We start from the raw sequence: 26,560 nt of genomic DNA, 5'->3' as shown, positions 1-26,560 counted from the left end.
ATATATATTGATACAAACTTAACTAAAAACAAACTAACTAAAAAAACATAATAGTTTTATTTATTTACTTATTTATTTTTTTGCTTGCTAATTCCTCATGAAATTTATAAAAATTTTAATTTTTTTTTACATAGATGGGAAGGAGTGTTGAATCTGCTGTAATTGTGGACAGCTAAAATACTTCTATTATTTATTACTAACTCAGAAATTTTTCTTAACTTTCACTACAACTTCAGGCAGATTAACAAAATTGTGTTATATTTTACTATGCAGCTGCCTAACAACACACTTGATTGTTAAATAGCGAATTAAAAAACAATTGTTTCAGGATGAAAAAAATAAACTCTTCATTTTCTTTGATTGTTATTTTATACAATTTTCATTCTCTGTTTCAAATAATAAAATAGTATTCATGAGCATACTTATTACGCATTTTGAAAACTACTTTTATTATTATGTTACTTATGAATATGCCTATTACATATTTTAAAAAAAACAATTTTGATTTGCCTTTTGTTAAATTAACGATAAGCTTACATCAACAAATAACTCCACCGAGCTAATGTGGCCACATAGTTGTAGAACTACAGAGGACAAGCCATTGTTAAACTTTCTATGATAATAATATGTATTAACAATATATCGCTTATTAAGATATTTGTTTCCTAAATTAGTTTAATTTTATAAAGTTTTAATTGATTTTTCAAATAATTTCTTTCCATATATTTTTTTTGTTTTTTAAATTCAATTAGTTCTTACAAAATGCAAAATTTATGAAATACTAATGCTTTAACGTGTTTTAAGCTTATTTGATTTCTATTCAAAATATTAATTACCGCTGAATTTTTTAAAATTTTTTAACAGTTTTTAAAGTTAACTTTCGAAATTCCAATGACTCTACCCTGTTATCATTGCAGGTGATTACGCAAAATGGTTCTTTTTTTCTATCACTGCTCTTTTTTAGAGTTTTTTTTAACCTCTCTGGCTCCTTGCAGGAAATTGTAAAAATAATCCTTTATCCTTCATCCCAAACAAATTCGTGACTATTAAATGATCAAGAAGAGATAAATAAAGGGAGAGTTCCTTTCTCACTATGTAAATTCAATATTTATAACGTACTTCATGAAAAATGTCCCCTCAAAATAAAAATTAAAAAGTAAAAAGCGAGTCTTATTTGAATTCAAATTAATCCTTTTAAATAAGAAAAAGAAGAAACGGTGTCAAGTACTCGAAAAAAAAAATTAGATTTTTGTTTTGAAACGTTGAGGACATTTAATATTGGTTTTTCAAACTACTTAAGAGAATAAAACTAAATTTGACTTAATAAGACAATATTTTCTCTACTATATAAATACTAAAAATAAGTTTCTATTGCAGTAGCTTGTTTTACGAAGTGTTTTTAATATATTCGATATTATGGTGTCATTGTTAATAATAATTTATCACTTGTTAAAATTCAACAGTTATTGGAATAACTATTGTTAAGATTATTTATCCAAGATAATATTTTATGTTGAAATAAGTTTCATTTTAGTTTTACTTGCTTTTTTATAAGCAACAACTAATTAGATTATAAATTTCATGACTATTGTCCTCACTATTCGTATGTCATGGATCAGAGCAGAAAATTTGTGGACAAACACATTAAAAAAATATTCGAAAAGTATTCGTCCCTATTTTTTTGTGGAATTTATTCAAAATAAAGATAAACGTTCAAGTAATAATAAAAAATTTATAGGATATGTTCAAAATGATTATGAGTAAACTTTTTTTTGCTTATACAGGGCTGCCAACTACTACGCTTTCTGTAGAATAATTTATAGAGTGGTAGATATTTAAAAACTAACACTTTCAGAGTTTTCGGTAATTTTGTCAAAACTTTAAGAGCCTCACCATGAGAGAACTGAAAAAAGTAACGTTTCATATGAATATTTAAATAATTTACATGCAGTGGTGCGGAAAATAACTTTAAATCAAATTTACAAAACAAAGATATAACTTGCATAATCTTAGCTACCACTATAAAAAACCTTTCCAAAAAGGGTAGAAAGTGAGGTAGTCCTGTTTATATATAAAATTGTAATGATACTAGCCCCCTTTGTTCTACAGAAAAATATAATTTTAAATTTGAGTAGTACGCACAATTCAAAATTTTTTTTTAAATTCTGAAGAAAATTCATGAAATTTTGAATCCCAAAAATCTTTCAGCTCAGTACTTGGAAGGATCTTTCGAGGAATCTTTTTTCTCTGAAGTATTTTTACTAACGATCACAACATTTTTAATTCAGAATACTCAAACAAAATCATGAAATTAAAATTTTTACACAAGAAGTAACTTTTTTTAAATTTTTAAATCAGAATAATCACCACATGATATATTCAGAATTATAGTTGATTATTCACTTAAACAAATTACCTTTCAGACGTCATACCCTCAATACTGTTTTCATCATGATCATTGTTTTGCTTTCCAGGATCCACTATGAAAACATTCTTTTGATCGTTTTTTTGATCCCCACCAACACACAACTCTGTTTCTTGCGATGCCATGATTCTCAGTCTTTATCTAAATAACATTATTTATAGGTTAAATATAATCTTAATAGAATTTCCTAATAAAAAAAATAATGTATAATTTTCTCTATATTTTTATCACATTACACTTTTTGATCGAGTACAGAAAAATTCAGAGAAATATTGAGTAAAAATTAAGGACTTATTTTAATAGTGATCAAACTCCACATATTGAAATAATGAAATTAATCTAACTTCATGCACATACAAATCATTTCATTTTGAAATTAGTACACTTCCACCATAAGTCAGACAAGGCATGAAAAACAATACCCTCATTGTGCTTTAAGAGGCCACTGTCTCCTCCACCTTGGATTTTTGGCTAAATTTTTAAATTGTTTTTTCTCGGTATTTTTTTGCACTTAACAAACTTTTGATTATATTGTTTTATTAGACAGCAGTACCTTTCGAAAAAAAGTAGAAAATAAAGGGACCACTTTATTAGAGTAAGAGAAATAGCACTCGATAATTTTTAGAAATTCTATGAATTTTTCCTCAAAATTTTAAGGCAATAAAATTATGCATTTTGTGGTTTTGAGTAAATAATTAATAAATACGCATTTATAATAGTAATAGCTACACGTTTATAGGATTTCAGATTTTTCAAAATCTAATTTTATTACAGTTTAAACTGATGAAAACCGATTTGGGTAACGTTAAAAAATTCTTTTAAAGTTTGTTGCATAAAAACAAAAAATACATATCAAAAATCTAAAAACAGGCAACTGTATACTATTTAACTACCCATCAAAAACTTTTGATTGCAGAATTGTGTTGGCATTATTTTGAGATTGGGTGACGGAATTACATTTTGCATGCATCGAAAAATATTGCCTAGAAGAGTAAATATCCAACATTAGTTTATTTGTGAAAAATAAATTAAAATTATTAGAAACATATTTAGAATATCCCCACCCCTTCAACTGTTGGGTTCGGTGGGGAGAGGAAGGACCTTGTGAAGATTTTAAGATCAATCTTAAGATGTATTAGAATCTCTATATCTGAAAATGAACAAGGTAGTGTTGAACCACTATTCAAATAAATTGTTGGTTTAACGGTAGAAAACCTAGTTGGACCACTTTGAATTTTCACAGATCAATAAATATATAAATATTATCAAAATTATAAATAACATAACTCTGAGGTTAACACCAATCTTCAATTCCACAAAAACTTTGGTAAATTTTTACGTAATATAAAAGTGGCAAATTAGGTAATCTTATTTGGTTGTATATTTGTTAGTTAAATTTAATTGTAATAAAGATTATAAAATATGGATTTAATTTTTTAAGAAATGACAGTTCCATGTTTCAAGATTTCTCCTTGAGTTTTTGCAAACAACTAATAGTTAATCAGGAAGTGTTTTGGCTTTCTTCCATCTTAAACGGCATCAAAGGAAAGAAACCGAAAAAGAAAGTCCTGTTTTGAAATTGAATCAACCTTCAAAAGACCCGCCCACACATTTCAGATCCCAAATAACAGACTTCAGTCTAAATTTTAAATTGACTCTTAACTGTTAGTAGAAAACACAATCGACATACTAGATCATTTAATTCAACAATGAATTTAGGTCAAAGAAAACAACGCCTGTTATTTTATATTGTGGTCACGTGAGTTCAGAAAACAAAGATTTGTGGTAATCTAGAAAATCCAGGTAGTTGGTACTAGAAAAACACCTTAATTTTATTACTGAAAGCATTTTCCTAATGTGACAAGTAAAAAAAAAACTTTCGTAGTTTTTTAATAACAATTTAACATTAAATCATAGTGACCTGGGATCCGGAGCCGAAAATTTTTTGATGCTCCTGCTCTGCTCCCAGATAATAAGATAAAGCTCCGGCTCGAGCTCCGCTAAGTTTTACTAAATTTTACTATATATTTATGCGCTGAGAGTGGTTTTGAGTTTGAGCTTTTAATTTGACATTTTTGTCATAAAAAGAAACTTTACAACACTGGGGAACATTTTTTTCTTCCCCTCCCCCTTTTTTTAACATTTTCGGTTGTACTACATTTTTTTTTAACAGATCTTAGATACTTTAGTATCGTTAATTTAAAATCTTCGATTAGTTTCGCTCTCTGAGCACCAGTTTTTATTTAAAATGGCATTTTTTGTCTATTTTTTATCGAAATGGTCATATCGTATGTATATATATATATACATATATATTTGAAGTNAAAAATTCTATGATCCGGCATTCGTCGATCAGGATACTCCGCGCGATACATTCGTAACGCAGCTCTGCCGTTACCATTTGCACGGCCGTACATGTAATGCATGTCTGCTTTTTCTGCATACGTAAAGTCACCCATCGTCTACGGCAGCACAATTGTGAATGGCGCTTTTCCCTACTGCGATGCATCATTTTCCACTGCGGCTAGACATCTACTGCCCTCTACCGGCAATGATACCAACCGATCACTCCATTTCTCTTTCCTTTTATTTCCCCTGTTTACGCCTCACCGCGTCACTTGCGACTATACATTCCTATACAATAAATCATTGTTACAATGTCCTGTACCTACCATTAAAGTTTGTACCATGAATTCGGGACCACCCTGTATATATCAAGGAATCTCATAAATGTTTTGACAAACTTCTAGGGGAGTTAAAATAGGCCATCAGGATTAAAACTACATAGAAACTATGCCCGAAAATATCGCTATACGCCGCTATGGGTAATCGTGGGGTTCTGAACAGGTCGTAATAGAGAAAGATAATAGGTCAAGGATAATAAGTCACAATCGGAAGGATAATCGACAATTTAAATCCAGATGATGTGCCCTAACTCCCCTAGAAGTTTGACGCATCATTTATGTGACGTGTTTAACGTTTATAACGTGTATAACGTTTATGTATATAATGTTTTTAAACTTGTACATTTAAAAAAAATAGACTAAAAATGTCATTTAAAAATATCTGGAGTTTTAGCAGCAAAACTTATTACAGATTTGAAATCCCCACATCGGAATAAAACAATATCTAGTATTTGAATAAATGCAACAAAAAATTTGGTCTCCGGTGTTGTTATTATAAAGAACATAATATTTTAATTACAAAAAGAAAATTGAATTTCAGATAATAATATGATAAGTATGTCCTAATTATTAGATATTAGAATGAAAATAAATACTACATATATCAGCCAGACCAAATTATCTATGTAGAATTTACAAAATCATCCAGAAATTAAAAACACAAAAATTCTTCTTTTTTTTGTTCTAAACTGGAAAAATTTTAAGAGCTATTAAAAAACTAAGAACTCAATTTTATTACATCTGAACTCAATTTTATTATATGTTTTTAATGTTCTTCAAATTATAGTAAAAATATATACCTATTGTCCAAAAGCAAATTAAATATATCTTGAAAAACTTTGTTCAGCACAAACGCCTAGCAATGCAAACTTTATGCTAATTAGAAAGCAAAATTCACAAGCAACTGCTGTTGAAATGAAAAATATCATACAAAATTCATAAGAAATGATTGAGGAAAGAAATAAAAACCTAAAAAGTGAAAAAAAGAACACAGATTCATGCTCTATGAAGTAAAAAAAAAAATGCATTTATCATTAAAATCCTATCCCTGGTAATAAACAATGATATAAATTGATTAATTGGAAATGCACAACGAAATTAATTTACTTTATCATTTTCTCTTTAGGATAAATGCATTCAAATGTTAATCGCTGTTGAGGACAACGTCTTGTCATCTGAAAATATAACATTAATGAGTTCTACTCAAAGCGAAGGAACAAAAATTAGAGCCAACTGAGAAATCTGCGTTACGGTAATGAATTGTTATATCATTTATCTTACTTCCTTTCTTTTTCAAAACTTTTTTACTTTAAAAACTTTTTAGATATATAGGAATTGTCAACCTATAAACAGAGGGAACGTACGCACTTACCCATCAGGAATATAATTGCAAATGTTAATTGTTATAATTTAGATTTCCATCACAATTAATAGATAGTTCTTTAGATATATAAGAGTTGTCAATCTATAATAAATCGAGGGAACATATATGAAATGACCCACCAAGTATTTAATTGTAAATTCTAATTGTCCTAACTAAGATTTCTGCCACAAATAATAGATAGGTTGTTATTTCAATTCGAACTAGTTTATCCAATATATAAGAGAGAATATTAGAAATATTCAAAATATGCTATTTTGATTTGAAAGCCATTTTTTGTAAAAATATGGTGTCAGTTACGTGATAGCAGGAAAATAATTTAATTGTAAATTCTAATTGTCCTAAGTAAGATTTCTGACACAAATAATAGATAGGTCATTATTTCAATTCGAATTCGTTTATCCAATATATAAGAGAGAATATTAGAATTATTCTAAATCTACTATTTTGATTTGAAAGCCATTTGTTGTAAAAATGTAGTGTCAGTTACTTGACAGCAGGAAAATAATTTAATTGTAAATTCTAATTGTCCTAACTAAGATTTCTGTCGCAAATAATAGATAGGTCGTTATTTCAATTCGAATTCGTTTATCCAAGATATAAGAGAGAATATTAGAATTATTCAAAATATGCTATTTTGATTTGAAAGCCATTTATTGTAAAAATGTAGTGTCAGTTACGTGACAGCAGGAAAATAATTTAATTATGAATTCTAATTGTCTTAAGATTTCTGTCACAAATAATAGATAGGTCATTATTTCAATTCGAATTCGTTTATCCAATATATAAGAGAGAATATTAGAATTATTCAAAATATGCTAGTTTGATTTGAAAGCCATTTGTTGTAAAAATGTAGCGTCAGTTACGTGACAGCAGGAAACTTGCATTAACATTAGCAGTTATATTCTAAAAAATAAAATAAAAAATGATATATTTTGATGATGTAAAAAATGATGTATTTTAACATTTAAATTTTTCTTTAAAATTTTTTTTTCTCATTACATCTGTGATTTAAATGTAACGCTTCTTATCAAGTCAGTAAGCAAACCTTTCGGAGCTTTAAGAGAAAATTCACTTTTCGAGAAAATTTGAACGAACAGGACCTTCTTACCTAAAATAATAAAATCGCATTTTTTATTTCTTGTTGGGTATTTAACTTACTTTATTCAAAATTAGAATTTTGTTCTTCACAATTACACAGCGTGAGAAGTTGAAAATACTTAAAAAATACAGGGTCTTTATAATTAAAGTTCCACTTTGAAATGGCTATAAAAATAAAACTACTCGACCAAATGTCATCAAACATGGTAAACGTCTATAAGAGGTCATGGAATTTTAGTTCCCGCAAAAAAAAAAANTGCATCTGTGATTTAAATGTTACGCTTCTTATCAAGTCAGTAAGCAAACTTTTCGGAGCTTTAAGAGAAAATTCACTTATTCGAGAAAATTTGAACGAACAAAACCTTCTTACCTAAAATAATAAAATCGCATTTTTGATTTTTATTTCTTGGAGGGTATTTAACTTACTTTATTCAAAATTTGGATTTTGTTCTTCACAATTACACAGCGTAAGAAGTTGAAAATACTTAAAAAATTACTATTCGAAATTTTTATAACTATTAAATTTTTTATTAAATCCATTTGGGTAAATGAGTTTCAAACTTGTGCAATATTTTTAAAATTTGCGTGATTAGTTTTAGAGATTGAAAAGAAAATCGCTATCTATAAAAGTAACATTAAGGATCTAAACTTTTAACCTTTCATAAGAATTCGATAATAAGGTAAGCTATTAAGACCTTATTTTCCCGATTGAAGTAACCCGTATTTGAGGCTGAAAAGTTCAAATCTGTCAAAATAAAATATTTATTTCAAGAAAAGGCGTTTTTTTCGTCTGGTTATTAAAACATTTCTTTCCCATTTAGAATGCATCTTAATACATGTATATCCGTTCATTAGACTAAAAGTTATTCGGAATTTTTTTTAACAGACTAAATACAAGTTGTTGTAATTCAGCGCTTACTGAGGAATTACGGTATCAGAAAAAAATATTTTTAATTTAGAGCATAATTTTCCCACATAAATTAATTTTAACTGTTCCCATTTGTGCCCATAATATGTTTCCCAGAACATCAATTATTCGATAAAAATATAAATTTCATGATTTTGAAAATCTTGTAAATTATGTGAAATCCTATACCAGTCAAAAAAGTTTGATATTTGAAATATTTATGAAGTTTTAGCTTGAAGCATTTATCGAAACATCATTTATAACAGAAAATATAATAATTTTTTTTTCGAAATACATCAAAAATGTTAAAAAACTAGAATAATAAAAAAAGTAATGAAAAACTAAGTAGAGTACAATAAAAAATATGAAATTAAATTATTCATCAGCTGAAAAATAATATTGAAGAGCATCGAGGAAAATATTTTGTTGCACACAAATATGAACTTTATAACTAACTTTTTACACAAACAATTTTGTACCTTCAAAGTACTAAATTTAGTTATTTATGTTTTATCCTAAGCCTTTTACAATAAAGATGTGATATGAAACAAAAGGAAATGGTTTAATTTCAATTAATATGAAATAAAAAATGAGTCCAACATTTAGATATTATTTTATAAACAAACGAAGCCAATTCCATTAATTCAGACGATATATAAAGTGACAAATAAATTACCAATTTAAAAAAAAAATTTAAAAATAAGACTTTCCATTTATTTATTGCTATTTTATCTATTCTGACTAACCAATCTCTATGTGACAATTCTTCAAAAAAAAAAAAGTTTATTAGGAAATAACACAAAAGCCTCAAAAAAAAGGTAGCTAACATTATGTACCGGGGTTAACGGGTTAAAAGGTAGCTAAACATATCACCATGTCATTAATAAGAAACCGCCTCTAATCATAAGAAAAACTCACGTTCAGTTTGGGTTTACAATTAGCAAGATGAAAAAAGCAAACAAAATGAAAAACTTTGGATCTAATCATCGGATTTTCGCCAATTAATTAGATTAGACAATATTTTAATTTAATATATGAGATCCACAAAAACGTACTTTTTATGATTAAAATGTAATTTTTTATGCGATGGCACTCGGAATCTTGACTCTTAAGCCCTTAGCATAGGGGAAACCTCAATCTAGAAAATATGATTCCAAAATTTAGGAGGGAGAAATTTTGAAAGTTTGGATCCCTCAATGATACGTTTACTATTTGTAGACTTCAAAATCTCGAAGAAGTCGTATTTTTAAGCATTTATTTTCCAATCAGCCTCAATCTATAAAATATGGCTCCAAAATTTAGGAGGGAGAAATTTCGGAAGTTTGTACCCCTCAATGATACTTTTACTATATGTAGACGTCATAATCTCAAAGAAGTCGTATTTTTAAGCATTTATTTTCCAATCAGCCTCAATCTATAAAATATGGCTCCAAAATTTAGGAGGGAGAAATTTCGGAAGTTTGTACCCCTCAATGATACTTTTACTATTTGTAGACGTCATAATCTCGAAGAAGTCGTATTTTTAAGCATTTATTTTTCAATCAGCCTCAATCTATAAAATATGGCTCCATAATTTAGGAGGGAGAAATTTCGGAAGTTTGAAATCCTCAATGATACTTTTACTATTTGTAGACTTCATAATCTCAAAGAAGTCGTATTTTTAAATATTTATTTTAAATAAACTAATCGACTTTTCAAATTTTGGATTTTGTCGCTTAAATCTACGAAGATTAAAATTGTGCAATTTATTTTATACCTTTAAATTCAAACTTTCAGCTCATTACTAAAATAAATAATAATAAATATTAAATAATTATAAATATTTTTATCTTTGAATAAGCATGCTTTATAATGGCATGTAAAAGTTGTTTGCTTCACTTCATTAGTTTTGAAGATATGGTGAAAGATCCAAAAAGTGGAATTAACATTAAGAGGTTCAAACTTTTGATCTTTCTCCTGATTAAACTATAGGAATCATATTTTTTAGGTAGCGACTAACCAGCATATTTTCAAGGATCAAAATTCCAAATCCGTCAAAGAAAAAAAAATTATGAGAAAGTACGTTTTGGGGTCTGATTTCGTGACTTAAAATATCATCTGCACTAATTAATTAGCATATATAAGGTTAATCCCTCTAATTGTAAAATTGAATCTTAAAACGTGAAAATCCGATCACTAGATCAAAAGTAAATAATCAAAAGTAAATACAATAGTAACCTCTGATTGTATGTTAGAAAAGGATAGAGATGTTAGAAAAGAATGGGAAGTATCAGTAAAATAACCAAACAATAACATATACTATATTACTCATTAACTTCAATACACCCACGTTTTAGTTTTTCTAAGAAATATGCAAATTAATAAACTTCAGCTTCAATTTTTTGCTTTAATGCAAGTCAATACACTTATTTCTTTACATAATTAAAAGCATACAACATAATTTTGTGCTTAAATTTTTCCTTAGTCAAAATAATCCCTTTTATATAAGTAACCCCCTTTTTATAAGTGATCCCCTCATCCAAAGCACTCAATCATTGGTCTGTCTAAAATTTCAAATCCAATGTAATTCCAACTACATTGAATCACCTCTCTCAGAGTCACAACATACCCACACAAACATTTTCATTTAGTGATACACGTGTCTTAATGATATACCTAACATCATATGTATTTTGCAAAATATAATGCAGTAATTTAAAGTTAGAGATAACTTGCTAAAACGATATTTTTACCTTTTTCTTTTACTAATGATTAGTGCAGAAATGAGTGGTTAAACGTTTTAAAAGCAACAGCTTCATTAATAATTCATTAATGCACTCTATTTAGTTCGCTTTTTATGAAAGATTTTTTAAAAAATCGAAGGTTTATTGAAATTAATGAGTGATAGCATATAGGACAACTTAATTAATAACAATAAGCAATAACACTTAATTTTATTGTTATTTTACTTTTAATTCCACAGTTATTATTTGTTATTTAAACGTAAGAACGGTAAATGATTTTCAAATAACTTTTCTATCCTAAGAAACAGGGAACTTTGAATCAGTTGCCAAAAAAAAATTTTTTTTGCATCTCAAATTCTTGACTTTATGCATCTCAAATTCTCAAATCTTTAGGCATCTCAAATTCTTGACTTGAAATTATGACTTTATAAAAAACGATGATCATTTTTTCTTAATGAAATAAAACTACAATTTCTGGAATTCTGAGGCATTAAAAATTTTCAGTAGTTTGAATTTTTACTTAGGTGATATAAAAAGTAACGATATATATATTGATTACGCGATATACCGAAGTGAGATGTATCGAGAATTACTGTAATGTGCTTTTACTGTAGTAACTTTTTCAAGCATTACTGTGCAAAATGATTTTTAAAAAAAGAAAAAGAACGAAAACAAGGAAACTGTGTAGTTGAATTAATTAAGACACTATTAAAAAATTACTTCACTTGACCTTACTGTTTACGTAGTTAACTTAAAGGTATAATGTTCTGAACTAAGAGCAATTTTGAGAATTAAGTTTAATATAATTACTACACATAATAACATTACTCAGATTCCTTTTAAGTTCGCTCCCATGAGCATATTTGAAATAACATGATTATTTTTAAATGATATCATGATTTTCGTAAAATTCAGAAATTAATTTTCAAAAATGAAATAAATACATTTTTAATATTTTTTTATATTTTATAACCGTTGTTGAACAGCTGACCCAATTTTGAGTTTACGATTTCCAAGGATCAACTCCGAAGCCTTGTATTTTTGAACCCAATCTAGAATACATAGGAATTCCTGGATCAAGTATTGGGAAGAAATTGCCTTTGTGGAGGACTTTTTGATAGAACTAATCCGCATTTGCGTTACACGGAGAGGAAAACCCCGAAAATCTCCCAAGGTTAGCCTGATGGCAAGGGGTCTCTAATCCACGATCCATGTACCACTGAGGATTCTTTTTTTATCAGCACTCTGGTCGGTGCGAATCGGGTGCAGGATTCGTATAGACTAGTCATTGCTAGGATTCGAACCTGGGGGGCGAATATTGAATTTCATTGGGAAGCGAATGCTCTCCTCCTGAACAACCACGGTTCTAATAAATACATTTTATATTTTTATTTTATATACGTCGTTGAACAGCAGACCCAAATTTTGAGTTTACTACTACTAATCTTCAACTCCGTAGCCTTGTAATTTTAAAACCAATCCAGAAGACAAGGAAACTCCTGGATCAAGCATCGGGAGAAATTTGCCTTCGTGGAGAACTGTTTGATGGAACTAACCCGCATTTGCGTTACATGAAGAGGGAAACCACGAAAACCTCTCACAGTTAGCCTGACGGCAAGGGGACTCTATCTCATGATCCGTCTACCACTGAGGATATTTTACGTCAGCACTAAACTAAATAATAAATACATTTGTTAAAAAATAAATAATATTTTTATTAACATTGAATCAGTATTAATTGCATTTAAATGTTTTTTAATTTTATTATAAAAATGAGTCGCACACAGAATATTTGACATCGTTTGCATTCTTTTTCTGTCGGTTTGCCATCCAATTATGAGTAATAAGAGAGTTTCACCTGAATAATCGCTATTACCTGGAACAAATTTTTATTTGCATAACTATCAAAATTTTTGCTAACTTATTTTTAACGAATATTGTTTTAACTACAACCAGTGTAAGGATTTTGAGAATAAAAAAAATATTTTAAGAAACAAGAAATAACATTTTCAAGTTCTCAAATAATTTTCAGAAAATTTAGCTTAATTCAAATCATTTATTAATTTTAAAGTAACATTTAAAATTAATAAAGGATTTGAATTATGGGTTCCAATAATAATGTGTTCCAATAATTTAATTNCCTGGGAGGCGAATGCTCTGTTCCTGAACAACCACGGTTCTAATAAATACATTTTATATTTTTATTTTATAACCGTCGTTGAACAGCAGACCCAAATTTTGACTTTACTACTACTAATCTTCAACTCCGTAGCCCTGTAAATTTAAAACCAATCCAGAAGACAAGGGAACTCCTGGATCAAGCATTGGGAGAAATTTGACTTCGTGGAGAACTTTTTGATGGATCTAACCCGCATTTGCGTTACATGGAGAGGGAAACCACGAAAACCTCCCACTGTTAGCCTAAGGGCAAGGGGACTCTATCTCATCCGTCTACCACTGAGGATATTTTACGTCAGCACTAAACTAAATAATAAATACATTTGCTAAAAATTAAATTATATTTTTATTAATTGCATTTTAATGTTTTTAATTTTATTATAAAAATGAGTCGCACACAGAATATTTGACATCGTTTGCATTCTTTTTCTGTCGGTTTGCCATCCAATTATGAGTAATAAGAGAGTTTCACCTGAATAATCGCTATTACCTGGAACAAATTTTTATTTGCATAACTATCAAAATTTTTGCTAACTTATTTTTAACGAATATTGTTTTAACTACAACCAGTGTAAGGATTTTGAGAATAAAAAAAATATTTTAAGAAACAAGAAATAACATTTTCAAGTTCTCAAATAATTTTCAGAAAATTTAGCTTAATTCAAATCATTTATTAATTTTAAAGTAACATTTAAAATTAATAAAGGATTTGAATTATGGGTTCCAATAATAATGTGTTCCAATAATTTAATTTCCTCCAAAAAATTTAAGAATAACTAACTTAGAGCGTAAATTTAAAAAAAGAAAAATAATTTATGACTTTTTTTTTTTACTAATAGCATAATACGCATTAAATACAAAACAGTTAGCATAGCACACATAACTATAGCATACATTTCTCAAAATATATAGAGGTAAACAAATTTTGTTTATATTTTATTTAAACAAACATATAAAATTTCTGCTCTTTAAGTACTTCCAAAAATTAATTTTTTTTTAAAAAAAGAAGCAAAAAATTATCCTAATTTTGATGCCCTCTAAAAATAATTGGAAAAGAAACTAAAAAAAAAAAAAAATTATGAAAAAGATATAAATCATAACAGTTGTAGGGCCCTTCAATAATTTATACTTAAATAAATTCAAATTTACGGAGTAACACAATAGAAACTGTTTATATTAACGTTTTTGCCGCCCCTATGAAGTTTCGCATTGGGTACACCACTTCTCCTTGTGCTACGCCAATGAGTAGATTCTTGATAATTTAATTTGTTGAGAACTTTTAAACAGATGCTTAAATTTCTTAGGTAATTTAAAATTAAAAACAACTACATAATAACATTTTCAAAAGTCTGGAAAAAGAAAACAAGGCATAATAGTAATCAGAATAATAGTATAACTGCTGAGTGGGATATCGAGCATATTATTGAATGTAACTCTTGAAATTGTAAAAACTAATGAATAATGAGTACGAAGGAATAATGAGTTCGAAATAGTACAAACTTTTTGCCGTTTAAGAAAACTCGCGTCCAGAACCCTTAACAATTATAAATATGTTCAAATTCAATGCAAGGAATCCCTTTTAATAAATAATTTTTTAATCAGTTTTCATACCAAAACGTTATTTCTTCTACTGATTTATTGATTAGTTTTACAAACAGATTTTACTTAAGAGTTCTTTAATAATTAATTTAAGTTGAAAAGAAATGTTTAAATAATGTAGGGAAGTAAAAACAAAATTATTGAAAAAAACGAAACCTTTCAATTCCAAACTATCAATATTTCTTTAATTAGCTTAGATTACAATAGTTTTACCGCTATTTACTATTTAATTTATGATAAATTTTCATTGGTTTTTCGATTAAAGAATAATTTATTAGAAATGATATACCTACCTTTAATTTTAGCTACTAATAACAAGCAATAAAAGTATTCATTATTGTGAAATCAAAAAAAAAATTGAATAATACATACTTAGCACATCACAACATGTTATGACCATTGAGGAATTTGAAGTCGACAGAAATAATAACGGAGACATAGCTTTGAAAAATTGCCTCTTCTTTTTTGTAAGTGGCCTTTATAAAACTAATTTAAGATCACGTGATAAATTGCAAGGGTAAAACGGCCTTTTTTTCTACCTTTCTACAAGCACACAATTTTATTGAATTAGGCTCTTCACAGTTGCTCCTAATTTTCACTCGGGACATAACTAGTTCATTGTTGAAGTTCACGATTATTTAGTTTGCCAGGAAGTGAAGAAAACTTCTTTCAAAATAATATTAATTATAAGGAAATAATATTAAATCGTAGTGTTTATTTAACTTATGATGCTCCAACTGCTTCTCTTAAAAAAATCTTTTTGTTGTTTTAAAAGCATGTGTAGGCAACCATGTTATTCAAAACCTTTTATTTAAAATCGATAAAGAGGAACATTAGTTATAGTTTGAAAAAATTATACCTACTATAGTTTAAAAAAACGAAAACTGGGGCAACCGAGATCAAAGCTTTTATGTCATGAAATTTAAATTAATAATAAACATTGAATTGTTGAAATTTTAAATGGCCAATAAATTCTTTTTAAGAGAAAAGAATTTAACAAAAATAATTTTTTAAGCTATTCTCTTTTCAAGGTTCGAGCCACCACAATAGTGAAGTAACGTAATCCTTATTTAACCTACGTCTTAATTTTTTTTTCTTAATTTAGTCTTATATCATAGGCAGGTATACGCACAACAATCAGCAAAAAAATAATCTATTTTGTCGGGTAATTTTTGAACGTTGATCTAATTTAAGCAACACTGCTTTTATTGTTAACTTTTATGCCATCAGTCAAGTTTAGGATCATACAACTAAATATAATATTGTGTGTGCTTTATAGATAAGTTTATAAAACTTAAACTACACTCATTGCCATAAATATTAGCGCACCTAAAAAGAGTTGTCAGAATGAAATGAAATTTTACACTCGTAAGTTCAAAGTTTATAATAGTTAATGATTAAAATATATAAGTAAAATTATCATTTATACCAGGAAAAAATAGAAATGATTGGAGGTTTTAGTACTCTTTGGTGCAAATCCGGTTTGCGATACAGTTGGACAATGAGGCATACAAGTCCTTTCTGATGTCCAACGGCATCTCGTTCCACAGTTGATGTAAACACAGCGCTAATTAATTTAACTAGAAGGGATGTCCAATTTGCCGTCCTAAATGGTTTCAGATATGCTGTATTTCATTAAAAGAGATATTTTAATGAAAATAACTTTTTTACAACTTAGCAAAAAATTTGCTTTTTTTCAATCTTCTGTTCAATCACGAGCCAATTCTTTCTAAGAAGAGTTGTGTTAAAATTTCAATAACTGGTGCAGTTTTTTTTTTTTTTCTTAAGAAATTGCGTCGTTTGAGAGAATAATTTTTTTAAGAGGGTCTTCGAAAATCAGTTCTTAACAGATACATTTTGAAAAAAAAAATTTCAGAAAAATTTTACAACATATCGTTCCTTTATATGTTTAAAGTTTGAACAAAATAACTCTTTACGATAGTTAAAAAAATAACGAAACAAATATTTCTTTTTCCTTCAAAACCTATGTAACCCTTAACTAGCCGTAGACATTTTTTCACATAAAAAACTATCACAAGTGAGGCCTCCAAACCATGAAATTTGTATATTAATAGGTAAAATTCTGATTATTTTATCAAAAGTTAATTGGGATTCCACATTTTTGTGATACAAACAAGGAGTTCCATAAAGAATAATTTATATTTTTAGAATCTTTTCAAAAATAAAAACAAATAAGTAGTTACATCGCATTCTCAAATTGATACTTGAGAGCGAAAAACAAAAACACTACCAAAATCAAACAAATTACAGCACATGAAGGTGAACATAGAAAATAATAAGGTAAGTTAGACTGCAGGAAGAAACAGAGAGGAGTTGAAGGAGGATTATCAGAAACATCTTCAACTTTCAACCTCTAAATAAACTTGTTCTGGTGTTAATTACATTTGTTTTCTTCTGTAATCAGCCAAATTTCGAAAGCTTCTTTGTTTTTTTCTCACTTGAATACTAGTTCGTAAACCTCCATTTGTAAAGTATGTTTTCATTTTTAAAAATGTATATCAAGTGGTCTTTATGGAACTTTGTATGTTAAAGAATTACTGATGAAGGAACATCAGGAGAGGGAAATTTTTTCACCTGAGGGAAACAATTGAAACAAAATGCTATTTTTTCATTTGCAACAGTAAAGATTATACTTTTAAGAGTAAAAAGACTAAAAATAATTAACGGTGCAATATCATTATGTTTTTAGAGCTAAATTCAAATTTTTGATAAACCTGTGCTCTTCCTTGTTTAAAAATTTTTATTATATTTCACTGCATGTTTCAATTGTCCACAGGTTTTAATAACCCCAATTTTTGTTCTGCCTTAATAAAAACACATTAGCAGTATTTCTTTATGAAAATTAAATAAAAAATTTATGTATTAATAAAGGATAAAACTACTTCATTGAAAAGTATCATGGCAGTAAATAAATTTACTTTTCTCAGATGAAATTAAAAAAAATAGTTAACACTAGAAAGACAAACTTAGTATATACCTATATTGCCCAAAAGCAGTCAAAATGACTGGATTGTGAAAGAATAAATAATGCGTAAAGAAATTTGTTTAAAATTAATTTTTAATATTTTTTAAATTATTTACAGTTCTATAACAAGTTATTAGTAAATATTAACAATAAAAAAAATTATATGCTGTATAAAATTCTAAGAAATTGTGTCATTATATACATCATTGTTTTTCTAATTGAAATTAAAAGCAGTCAAAATGATTTCTTTATGCAATCTAGTGTTAAGAATTGCTTTAGTAGTTTTTTTTTTATTTTGGCATAGTTAAAAAAAAATTTCTTTACTCACACAACAATGGACTAGTTTTAAACATGAAATGCTTATTTTATTGATTTAATGGCGAATTATAAAATAAAGTAAATTTAACAAAAGATGCAAATTACATTCATATTGAAATAAAAAAATTGTACTAATGAGTAATTATTTGCTAAAAACAAACATTTATTAATATTTAATATAATGAAATATTAATTAGTAATTGATTTTAAATATCAATTATTTATAAAATAGATTTATCACAATTGATTTATTTGCAGGAGAAAACTAAAATTTGTTACCATTGTTCTAGAAACTCTTAATATTTTTGAAACTCTTTTTTTTTTTAGGTAAACAGAATGTTGACTCAAATTTGTATTCAGTGGTTAAGTAACCCAATCACCCTCCTTTATTAACTTTTTGCTTACAAAATCCATAGGTTTAAGGAAACCATTCATCTTTTATTATTATTTCATATGTATTATATTACCCTCAATATGAATGTAGAACTTTCAAGCAAAATTATACAAAGCACTTTTAATTTGCATTGATTAACATTGTCAAAATTTGCTTGTAATTCAATTGTTTGTGCAAATTTACTTTCTTTTCACTGGCACATCTTTATTTTAATAATTTGAACATTCTTAATTTCAGGTGTAATGGTCCTAGATTGAAATCGAAAATCCCAATTATGTTATACTACATTTTATTTTAATTCAGCAACACCCACCCAAAAAATTTTCCATTGAAGAATTTTTAACTGCCTAAGCAGTTATCCTCATATTATTTTGAATAAAAAAAAGTTTATTCTAGAATATCCAAAACAAATATTTCACCAAATTAATAATTTTATACTAATTAATATAATAACGATGACCTAACTACAACTTGATTAACAAATGCAATATACAGGGTGTCTCAGTTAAGCGTTTCAGAACTTCAAAGGGGGGTAGGGGACATCCTGACGACTCGAAATCATATAGCAATGCTTTCCTGACGCGGTAGATGGCGCTGTTCGTAAGTTCCAAACGAGCTTTCCAGTGAGTTGGCCTCCTCAGTCACCCGACATATCATGTCTTGATTTTTATTTCTGGGGTCATATGAAAACACTGGTTTATGACACCCCTATAGACAATACTGAGGAGCTGTTGCAANAGGCCATATAATTTTTTCAATGTATTATTATAGCGATTTTTCAATTAAAGGTCTCTTTTTTTTATGGTGCTTCTATGTAATTCACTGCTTTAGGAAAGCATTTCCGACCCCACATTGCTATATGATTTCGAGTCGTCAGGATGCCCCCTACCCCTCTCAGAAGTTCTGAAACGCTTAACTGAGACACCCTGTATTTACCATCTTCCTTAAACTTTAAATTATTAACTTGAATTTTATAAATACCATTTAGTTAACAAACGTTAGAAGTAGGATTTGATTTTAATATTAATTTCCTAAAAAATAAACTTTTAGAGCTGATTTCTTTTTTAATTTTTTATTTATTTACTTATTGATCAGTTCTGAAAACTATTAGCAAATAACCTTCAGAAATGTTTGGAAAAAAAAGACAAGAGTTAAGCTAAGTTCATTAAAATCTTAAGATAGTATTTTAAAAATTGTATTTTTGACAAACAGAACTAGAAAGTTAAACAAGAATTCTATGTTATAGATTTTAGGAAAATTACAGCTTAAAATGAAACAAAAGGAAATATTAATTGCCACTGATGAGATAAGAGCCTTGACAAAATAGTGATCCAAAAACTTAGATGAGCAATGAGATCCAAATGTTCAAGGTATGATCTAAATGAGACAATTAAGCTAAAAAGAATACCAAAATACAATTATATAAACTCACTACCATTAGATTACTGCACTTGAAAACACTACTCTCATCATCTAGCTTAATGCATGAAGTCAGTACCATTACTCACAGGTAAAAACAACACACACAATAGCATGCTAAGTAAAATGTGTTTGATCCTAAATGTTAAAATTTAAAAAAATTGTTAATGAAATGATATCAATGTACAGAGACCTTAAGTGATATTTATTTAAAAAAAAGCATACAATCAGTTACAAAATAGTTATATGGCACAAGTTCCACATCTTGTACTTAAACATTTAAATATTTCCCTTAACAATATACTATAATAAAAATATGTTCAACATTGTAACAAGAATGCAGATAAATTTGGTTGAAAAGAGCATTATAAAAATAATAGCAAAAACATACATATATATTCAATATAAAATTGTTTAGACAAATGTTGTAACAGTAATATATTTTCTTAAAAAAACAATTATAGGATAAAAAATTTTAATAGTTTAAAGAAAATATCTTGCCAAATATTTAGGTTACTTTGATCCCTGAAAAATAGATAACTCCTCTAGCTGTACAGCTATAGGTATTTTTGTACAAAAGGAAGAAAAAGATAACAATTAGTCATATTGGAAAGTAATATAATTCCAACAAGAGCTGAATTGGGAGCCAACATTTGTAACAGTCTACATGCTGCTTAACATTTAAAACAAACAATAGAATAAAACTCATGAAAGAGAATCAATACATAATTTTACTCCAACGCTGAAATCACACCGGGAATAAAAGTTTAAAATCAACACTTGTTTCATTTTCACTTCAGTTAAAACAATTTCAAATATGTTGATTACATGTATGGCCTGGATAACAAAACTATGAAAAAATTAAAATTGCAATTGATGAAAAGATAGCCTTTATAGCCTTATAAGGTTTGATTTACATATCTAAGTTAATGGATATCAAATTATGTATTTTATCTCCATTGAAAACACATTCATTATGAACTCGTTGATAGCAATTGAATTTAATTTTAAAAATGATACTTCACTAATTTGAATCTGTAAATCATACAACAATGAAAATAAAGTAAGAACCAATATTAATTTCACTGCAACGATAGTCCTTTCAAATTATTTATTGTGTAAAAAGTGAAATCAACAATAAGAAGAAAAAAAAATACTATGATATAATACTTTTAGCAGTTTTGCAAGAAAATAGAATGAAAGACTTGCCAAAAAAAATTTAAAAAGAAAAAAGATTAAAAAGTATCTTTCCTAAATTTTCCCCAACATCAAAAATATTAAAAGCATATATATATAAATATATATCAATATTTAGTAACAAATAAATTTTATTCTATACACATATTACGTAAAGGTATTAATAAAATGCCATCATTATATAGCTGTTTCTACAAGCTAAAGTAAATTCAATCATTATTCTTCAATGTAGAATCTGAACTCTTACATGATCAAAAAATATACTATAGTTTCATTTGTTAAAAGGAAATTTATCCCAATTTCAAGTAGAAAAAAATTATTAACTTTGAAACCACACTACAGCTTGCAACACAGTTCAATATGAAATAAATAAATTTAAACAATGATGTGAACTGGAAATTATTTAATTTTTAAAGAAATACTGTTTCTCTAATACTTAAAATAAACTTTTCAAATAATTAATAACTTGAAAAAACAATTAAGTCATAAAATCAAAGGTTGTAAAATAGTTGTTTACTATACTCATGTTTCAAATAACCAATTTTGAGAATTTTTTTAAGAAAAGGTAACACTCACACATTTAACCAATATAAAACCATCAATTTGGAAATAAAGAAGAGTATAATACCAAATTAAGTAAAACATAAAAATAAACAAGTTTATAAAATAAAAACATCACAAAAATTTAATATACATAAAATAAAAGTGTAAATTGTAAAGCACCAATATAATAGGACATTTAATTCAAAATACTTAAATATAAAATGAACTAAATTAAAGCATTTGTACCACTATCAGATAAAAAAAAATACATCAAACTGATAAAAATAGCACAAAATTAAAGGACCACTTTGGAGAGAGAGAAAAGACTTAAAGAGAAAAAAAACTAACTATTAAACAACAAATTAGCAAGAGAAATTAAAAAATTTAAGTGATTTTTTAAGTTACACTTTAAAAATATACTCAAGACTAAGTATTTGTAGTGTAAATGAAGTTTGAAAGCTACATAATTGTAAATGTAAACTAGTTTATAAAAGAAATCTAAAATACAAAGACTAACATGGACTTTAATAATACAAGATTACAATATGCCACATAAAATATGTTGAAAATTATATATTAACTTATATTACAATACATTTTAATTTCGTTAATGAGAGGAAATGATTTCAGCCATTCAAATTGGAAAAAAAACTGAGATTAATAAAAAATTAATTTACTTAATTATAAAATGAAGATAATTTAAAAATAGATTTTAATAAAAAAAATTAAGTTTTGAACTTTTTCTCCGAGTCCTATATAGAAGGGAGGAAAACCTAACAAAAAAACCAGATCATTATAAAACTGAATGAACAAAACAATGCAAAAAAAAATCAGATCTAAACCCTTTGATAAAACCATTTTAAAAGTATTTTTTCACCAAGAAACATAAACTAAAATGCTGTGCACTTTTTTGTGTAAAAAATTAAACGTGTGCAAAAGATATTTATTTAAGAGACCATTCATGTTCAAGGCTATTACAATAAAGTAAAAAAAAATTACAACTTGCATTAAATTTTAATAAAACTTGAATGAAGTATAATAGTGTAGTCAATGTTGTAGTCAAATACTTATGCTAGCGAATAATTTTCAACAGACTAAACTTTAAAATATTTTCAATTTTTTAGTTAACTTTTAAAAAAGTTTTTACAATATTTCCACATAAATTTTGCATTATAAAAAAATAATAAATTTTTTTTGCATAAATAGTTACTCTCACAAAATATAAGAATTCTTGAGAAAATATCATTCAATATTGATACTCAGAAAAGAAAGCTAAAAATGCTAATAAGGCACCATTATCATACAACATTTATGTTTTAATTCGTTGAACTTCAATTCTTCAGTGAAAAAGCATTCAAATTCAACTGCAATTTCACGGTACATAAAGCTGATTTTACTTATGAAATAAATCAGCTACTTGCATTTAAATCAAAATGTTAAAATTTATGAATAGGATTTTTTCCAAATTTTATAAAGTAGGACAGCTGAATGATACCGATAAAACACAAGAACTGGGTATACCATTCGAGTTATAAGAGGCCAAGCTATATTACCAAAAGTGTACAACTGAAGATCTCTTTTTACTATAGTCCAGGATATAACACACTCAGCAATCCATAAAGAAATATTACAAAGAAAGAGAAACATGACTGACTGTCTAGCAGGCTTTTCATTGTAGTTAGACTGATCAACTTTCTTTTGAGAAATTTGAGTAATGAATATGTTTTGAATAGAAGCATGAACCACCATGAAAACTGCTTCAATGATGAGCACAAAGCTCATTTCCTCATCTGAAATAGCACCAGCCAACACATTACAAGATCCATAGATGTAAACAGCTAATAGACCAGAATTTTGTAGAAAGCCATTGTAATAAGTATCAGAAAAGTTTCTGGCTTTCATTTTACAGGATTGTATTGTTCCCATGAAAGCAGAAAATGATGATGAACCAAAAATTACACAATACAAAATTCTAAGAGAAAATCTTAAATCAGTAGATACTGAAAAAAATACTATAGATATTATAACACACACAGCCAAAATTATTAACCCAAGGAAGAGACCTTTAGTAGATCGGCTACATACAGACTCATTCCTGCTCTTTTTAGGTGAAGTAAAGCAATAATTATCAATGTGATTTGAATCGCCATTAATCCATATAATATATATAATACACAAAATTATGAAATAATATTGAGATATAATTGGATATAAAAATTCAGTTGTTTTGGACCAGGCATATCCAACAGTAGAATTCTCAAGACAACTTTGAACTGATATAACATCCATTTCATCAGAATTTTTAACTCTCCAGTAGCAGTTGTAAGTATCTAAAATAGGAGAAAATAGTATATAAAAGTATGAAAAAGTTAATTGTGATGCAAAAATTAAAGATTTGTTTATATTTTACGGTATAAATCATAGCTTTTTTTTAATCCAGTTATGAAAATTTTTGAGCTACATTATCAAGAATGGACCCCCTCAAGTCCTGTTGGCTGCCTCATCGTGGCGAAGGGGTGGAACGGGTGATGTACGTCTGGAGTTTTACTCCTGGAAAGGTCACCCTTGGCGAGAAGGCCGTTCCATTACACTCAGCTAAATTCAACAGGCGAAGGAGCCAAGTCAGACTTCTGCCAGCATAGTGCTCCAGTCATAGAACTTCAGAAGCTGCATTATTACCCCAACTATGAATTTCATGTCTTGTTCTAACTCTCATACTGCTTCGATCGTCGTGCAGGATAAAAAGGATCGCGTTTGTTGATTTGGAAGTGGACCACGCTCGAAAAATATACTACCTTCCTCAAGTACTTCCAATGGAACTCTGAAAATCCTTCAATGAAACATCAATGGGATCGCAACCACAGCCTCAAAAGTCAAACTAGATCAGGTGTTGGAACTTGCAAACACTCATGGGGTACAGATTGTTGCCCTCCAAGAAACCAAATTAAATAACAATGTGTAACTTAAAGTAAAGGGATATAACATCTCCCTTTGTGATAGACAAGGCAATGGAAGTGGCCTTGCGTTTCTCATCAGAGACATTAATTATAGGAGCTTAGACATCAATAGCTCATTGGGAACAATTCTGACCTTGAGACACAGGGAATCCAGGTGGCTTAGAGAGGTAAGTTGCTTAACATTATCAATCTTTATCATCCAAATAACAAAGATCTTCCAACTAATTTTTGTGATGGCTTTGTTGATAACACTATTTTCATTGGGGATCTTAACGCAAAGCACCAAATTTGGAGTTGGTCAGATCAAAATCAGAGAGGTAATAACCCTCCTAAACTTACTGGATGATAGCGGCTTTACTTTACTCAATGATGGATCCACAACGCACTTCTCTTACAGTTACAACAATTTCAAGGCACTTGACATAGCCTTAGTTACTCCTGATATTTCTCCTGGCTGCAAATGGTCAGTGTTGGAGAACATTGGTAGTGACCATCTACCTATTCTGATTGAACTCTGCAAGCGCCAATGACTACAAAAAACAAGCAGAAGGTATTGGAATTTCAAAAAAGCTGATTGGAGCAGTTTCACTACAAAGCTAGATAATGAAACAACCACACAGCTTGAAGAGGATATAAATTGCAATTGGAAATCTTTCAAATATGCCATATTACAGACAGCTCGTAGGACAATTCCAAGAGGTAACGTGAAGAATTATATTCCATTTTTCAATCATAATTCCCCTCAGTTAAAGCCACTGTTGGACAAGAGGAATTAACTGATCACAGAGCTGACCAACTCTACTAATGTTCATTCTAGAATTGAGCTAAACAGGGTCAATGCAGACATCAGAAGATCTTCTGCTGGAAACAAAAGATTGAAATGGTTGCAACTTTGCTCCAAGTTTGACTCAAGATCATCTGGCACTAAACTTTGGAAAATTTTTAAGAGCCTCAATAAGGAACAACAGCAACGCGAAAAATTTAACACCATTGTTGACGAAAATAGTAATTTTGCACAAGACGACAAATCGGCTGCTAACCTATTAGGTTTATTTTATCGGGATGCAAGCACCTTGAATTTTTCCAAGGAGGATTCAAAGGTCAAAAATAAGGCCAAAAACGTTTTACATGGTTGTCGCACCTCTTCAACAAGAAACACAATCTTCACAAGTAACTTTAATTTGCACTAATTGACGAGTGCAATGAATGGAGCAAATCTTAACAAGTCCCCGGGACCGGAAGGCATCCAAGGTCAAATGTTAAAACATCTGAGTAAGAAGTTTTTGAGTAGATTCCTAGACATCATAAATCAATCTTGGCGACTAGGTCGCCTTCCCAATGAGTGGAAAAGAGCAATCATCATTCTGATCAGAAAACCCAACACAGAAGCTAGCTCTCCCGATAGTTATAGGCCAATTGCACTCACCAGCACTGCTTGCAAGATTATGGAAAGGATGATTTTAAATCGACTCGTCTTTTTTCCTGAGAGGCATAACTTACTTCCGAAGGAACAATACGGCTTTAGGACAGGACACAGTACTACAGATCACGTACTATTCTTTGGACAGCGAATATGTGATGCCCATAATCACCGGCCCACTAAACATACTGGAGCTGCCTTTTTGGACTTGACTAAGGCATTTGATAGAGTTTGGAAACAAAAACTTATTGTCAAACTCTTTACTTTCTTCAAAATTGATGGATTTGCCTTGCCATGGATTAATGATTTCTTGAAATACAGACTTTTT

The 26,560-nt window shown here is 28.4% G+C and overlaps 2 protein-coding genes and 1 long non-coding RNA gene across 4 annotated transcripts in view; 1 reads left to right on the top strand and 2 right to left on the bottom strand.

The window, feature by feature from the left end:
• Positions 1-15,538, bottom strand: part of LOC107443756 (proton channel OtopLc-like) — a gene marked incomplete in the record, with an annotated part of 27,734 nt that extends 12,196 nt beyond the window's left edge. The window contains 2 exon segments of the mRNA XM_043044659.2: positions 2,417-2,566; positions 15,371-15,538. Of these exon segments, the coding sequence (XP_042900593.2) occupies positions 2,417-2,550 (134 nt within the window).
• The window catches only part of LOC139427066 (uncharacterized), a 78,021-nt gene that overhangs the window by 44,874 nt on the left and 6,587 nt on the right, over positions 1-26,560 (top strand). The window contains exon 2 of the long non-coding RNA XR_011638227.1: positions 6,236-6,361. This is a non-coding gene — a long non-coding RNA (uncharacterized lncRNA). The remainder of the gene's footprint in view (positions 1-6,235; positions 6,362-26,560) is intronic.
• Positions 20,300-26,560, bottom strand: part of LOC107443761 (proton channel OtopLc) — a 29,072-nt gene continuing 22,811 nt past the window's right edge. For both annotated transcript variants that reach the window (XM_016057725.3, XM_016057726.3), the window contains exon 7: positions 20,300-24,185. In XM_016057725.3, coding sequence (XP_015913211.1) covers positions 23,299-24,185 — 887 coding nt within the window. In that variant the 3' untranslated portion in view covers positions 20,300-23,298. The remainder of the gene's footprint in view (positions 24,186-26,560) is intronic.

Source organism: Parasteatoda tepidariorum, chromosome X1, assembly GCF_043381705.1.
Source record: "Parasteatoda tepidariorum isolate YZ-2023 chromosome X1, CAS_Ptep_4.0, whole genome shotgun sequence".
Lineage (NCBI taxonomy): Eukaryota > Metazoa > Arthropoda > Arachnida > Araneae > Theridiidae > Parasteatoda > Parasteatoda tepidariorum.
This window is presented reverse-complemented; position numbering and strand designations above follow the sequence as displayed.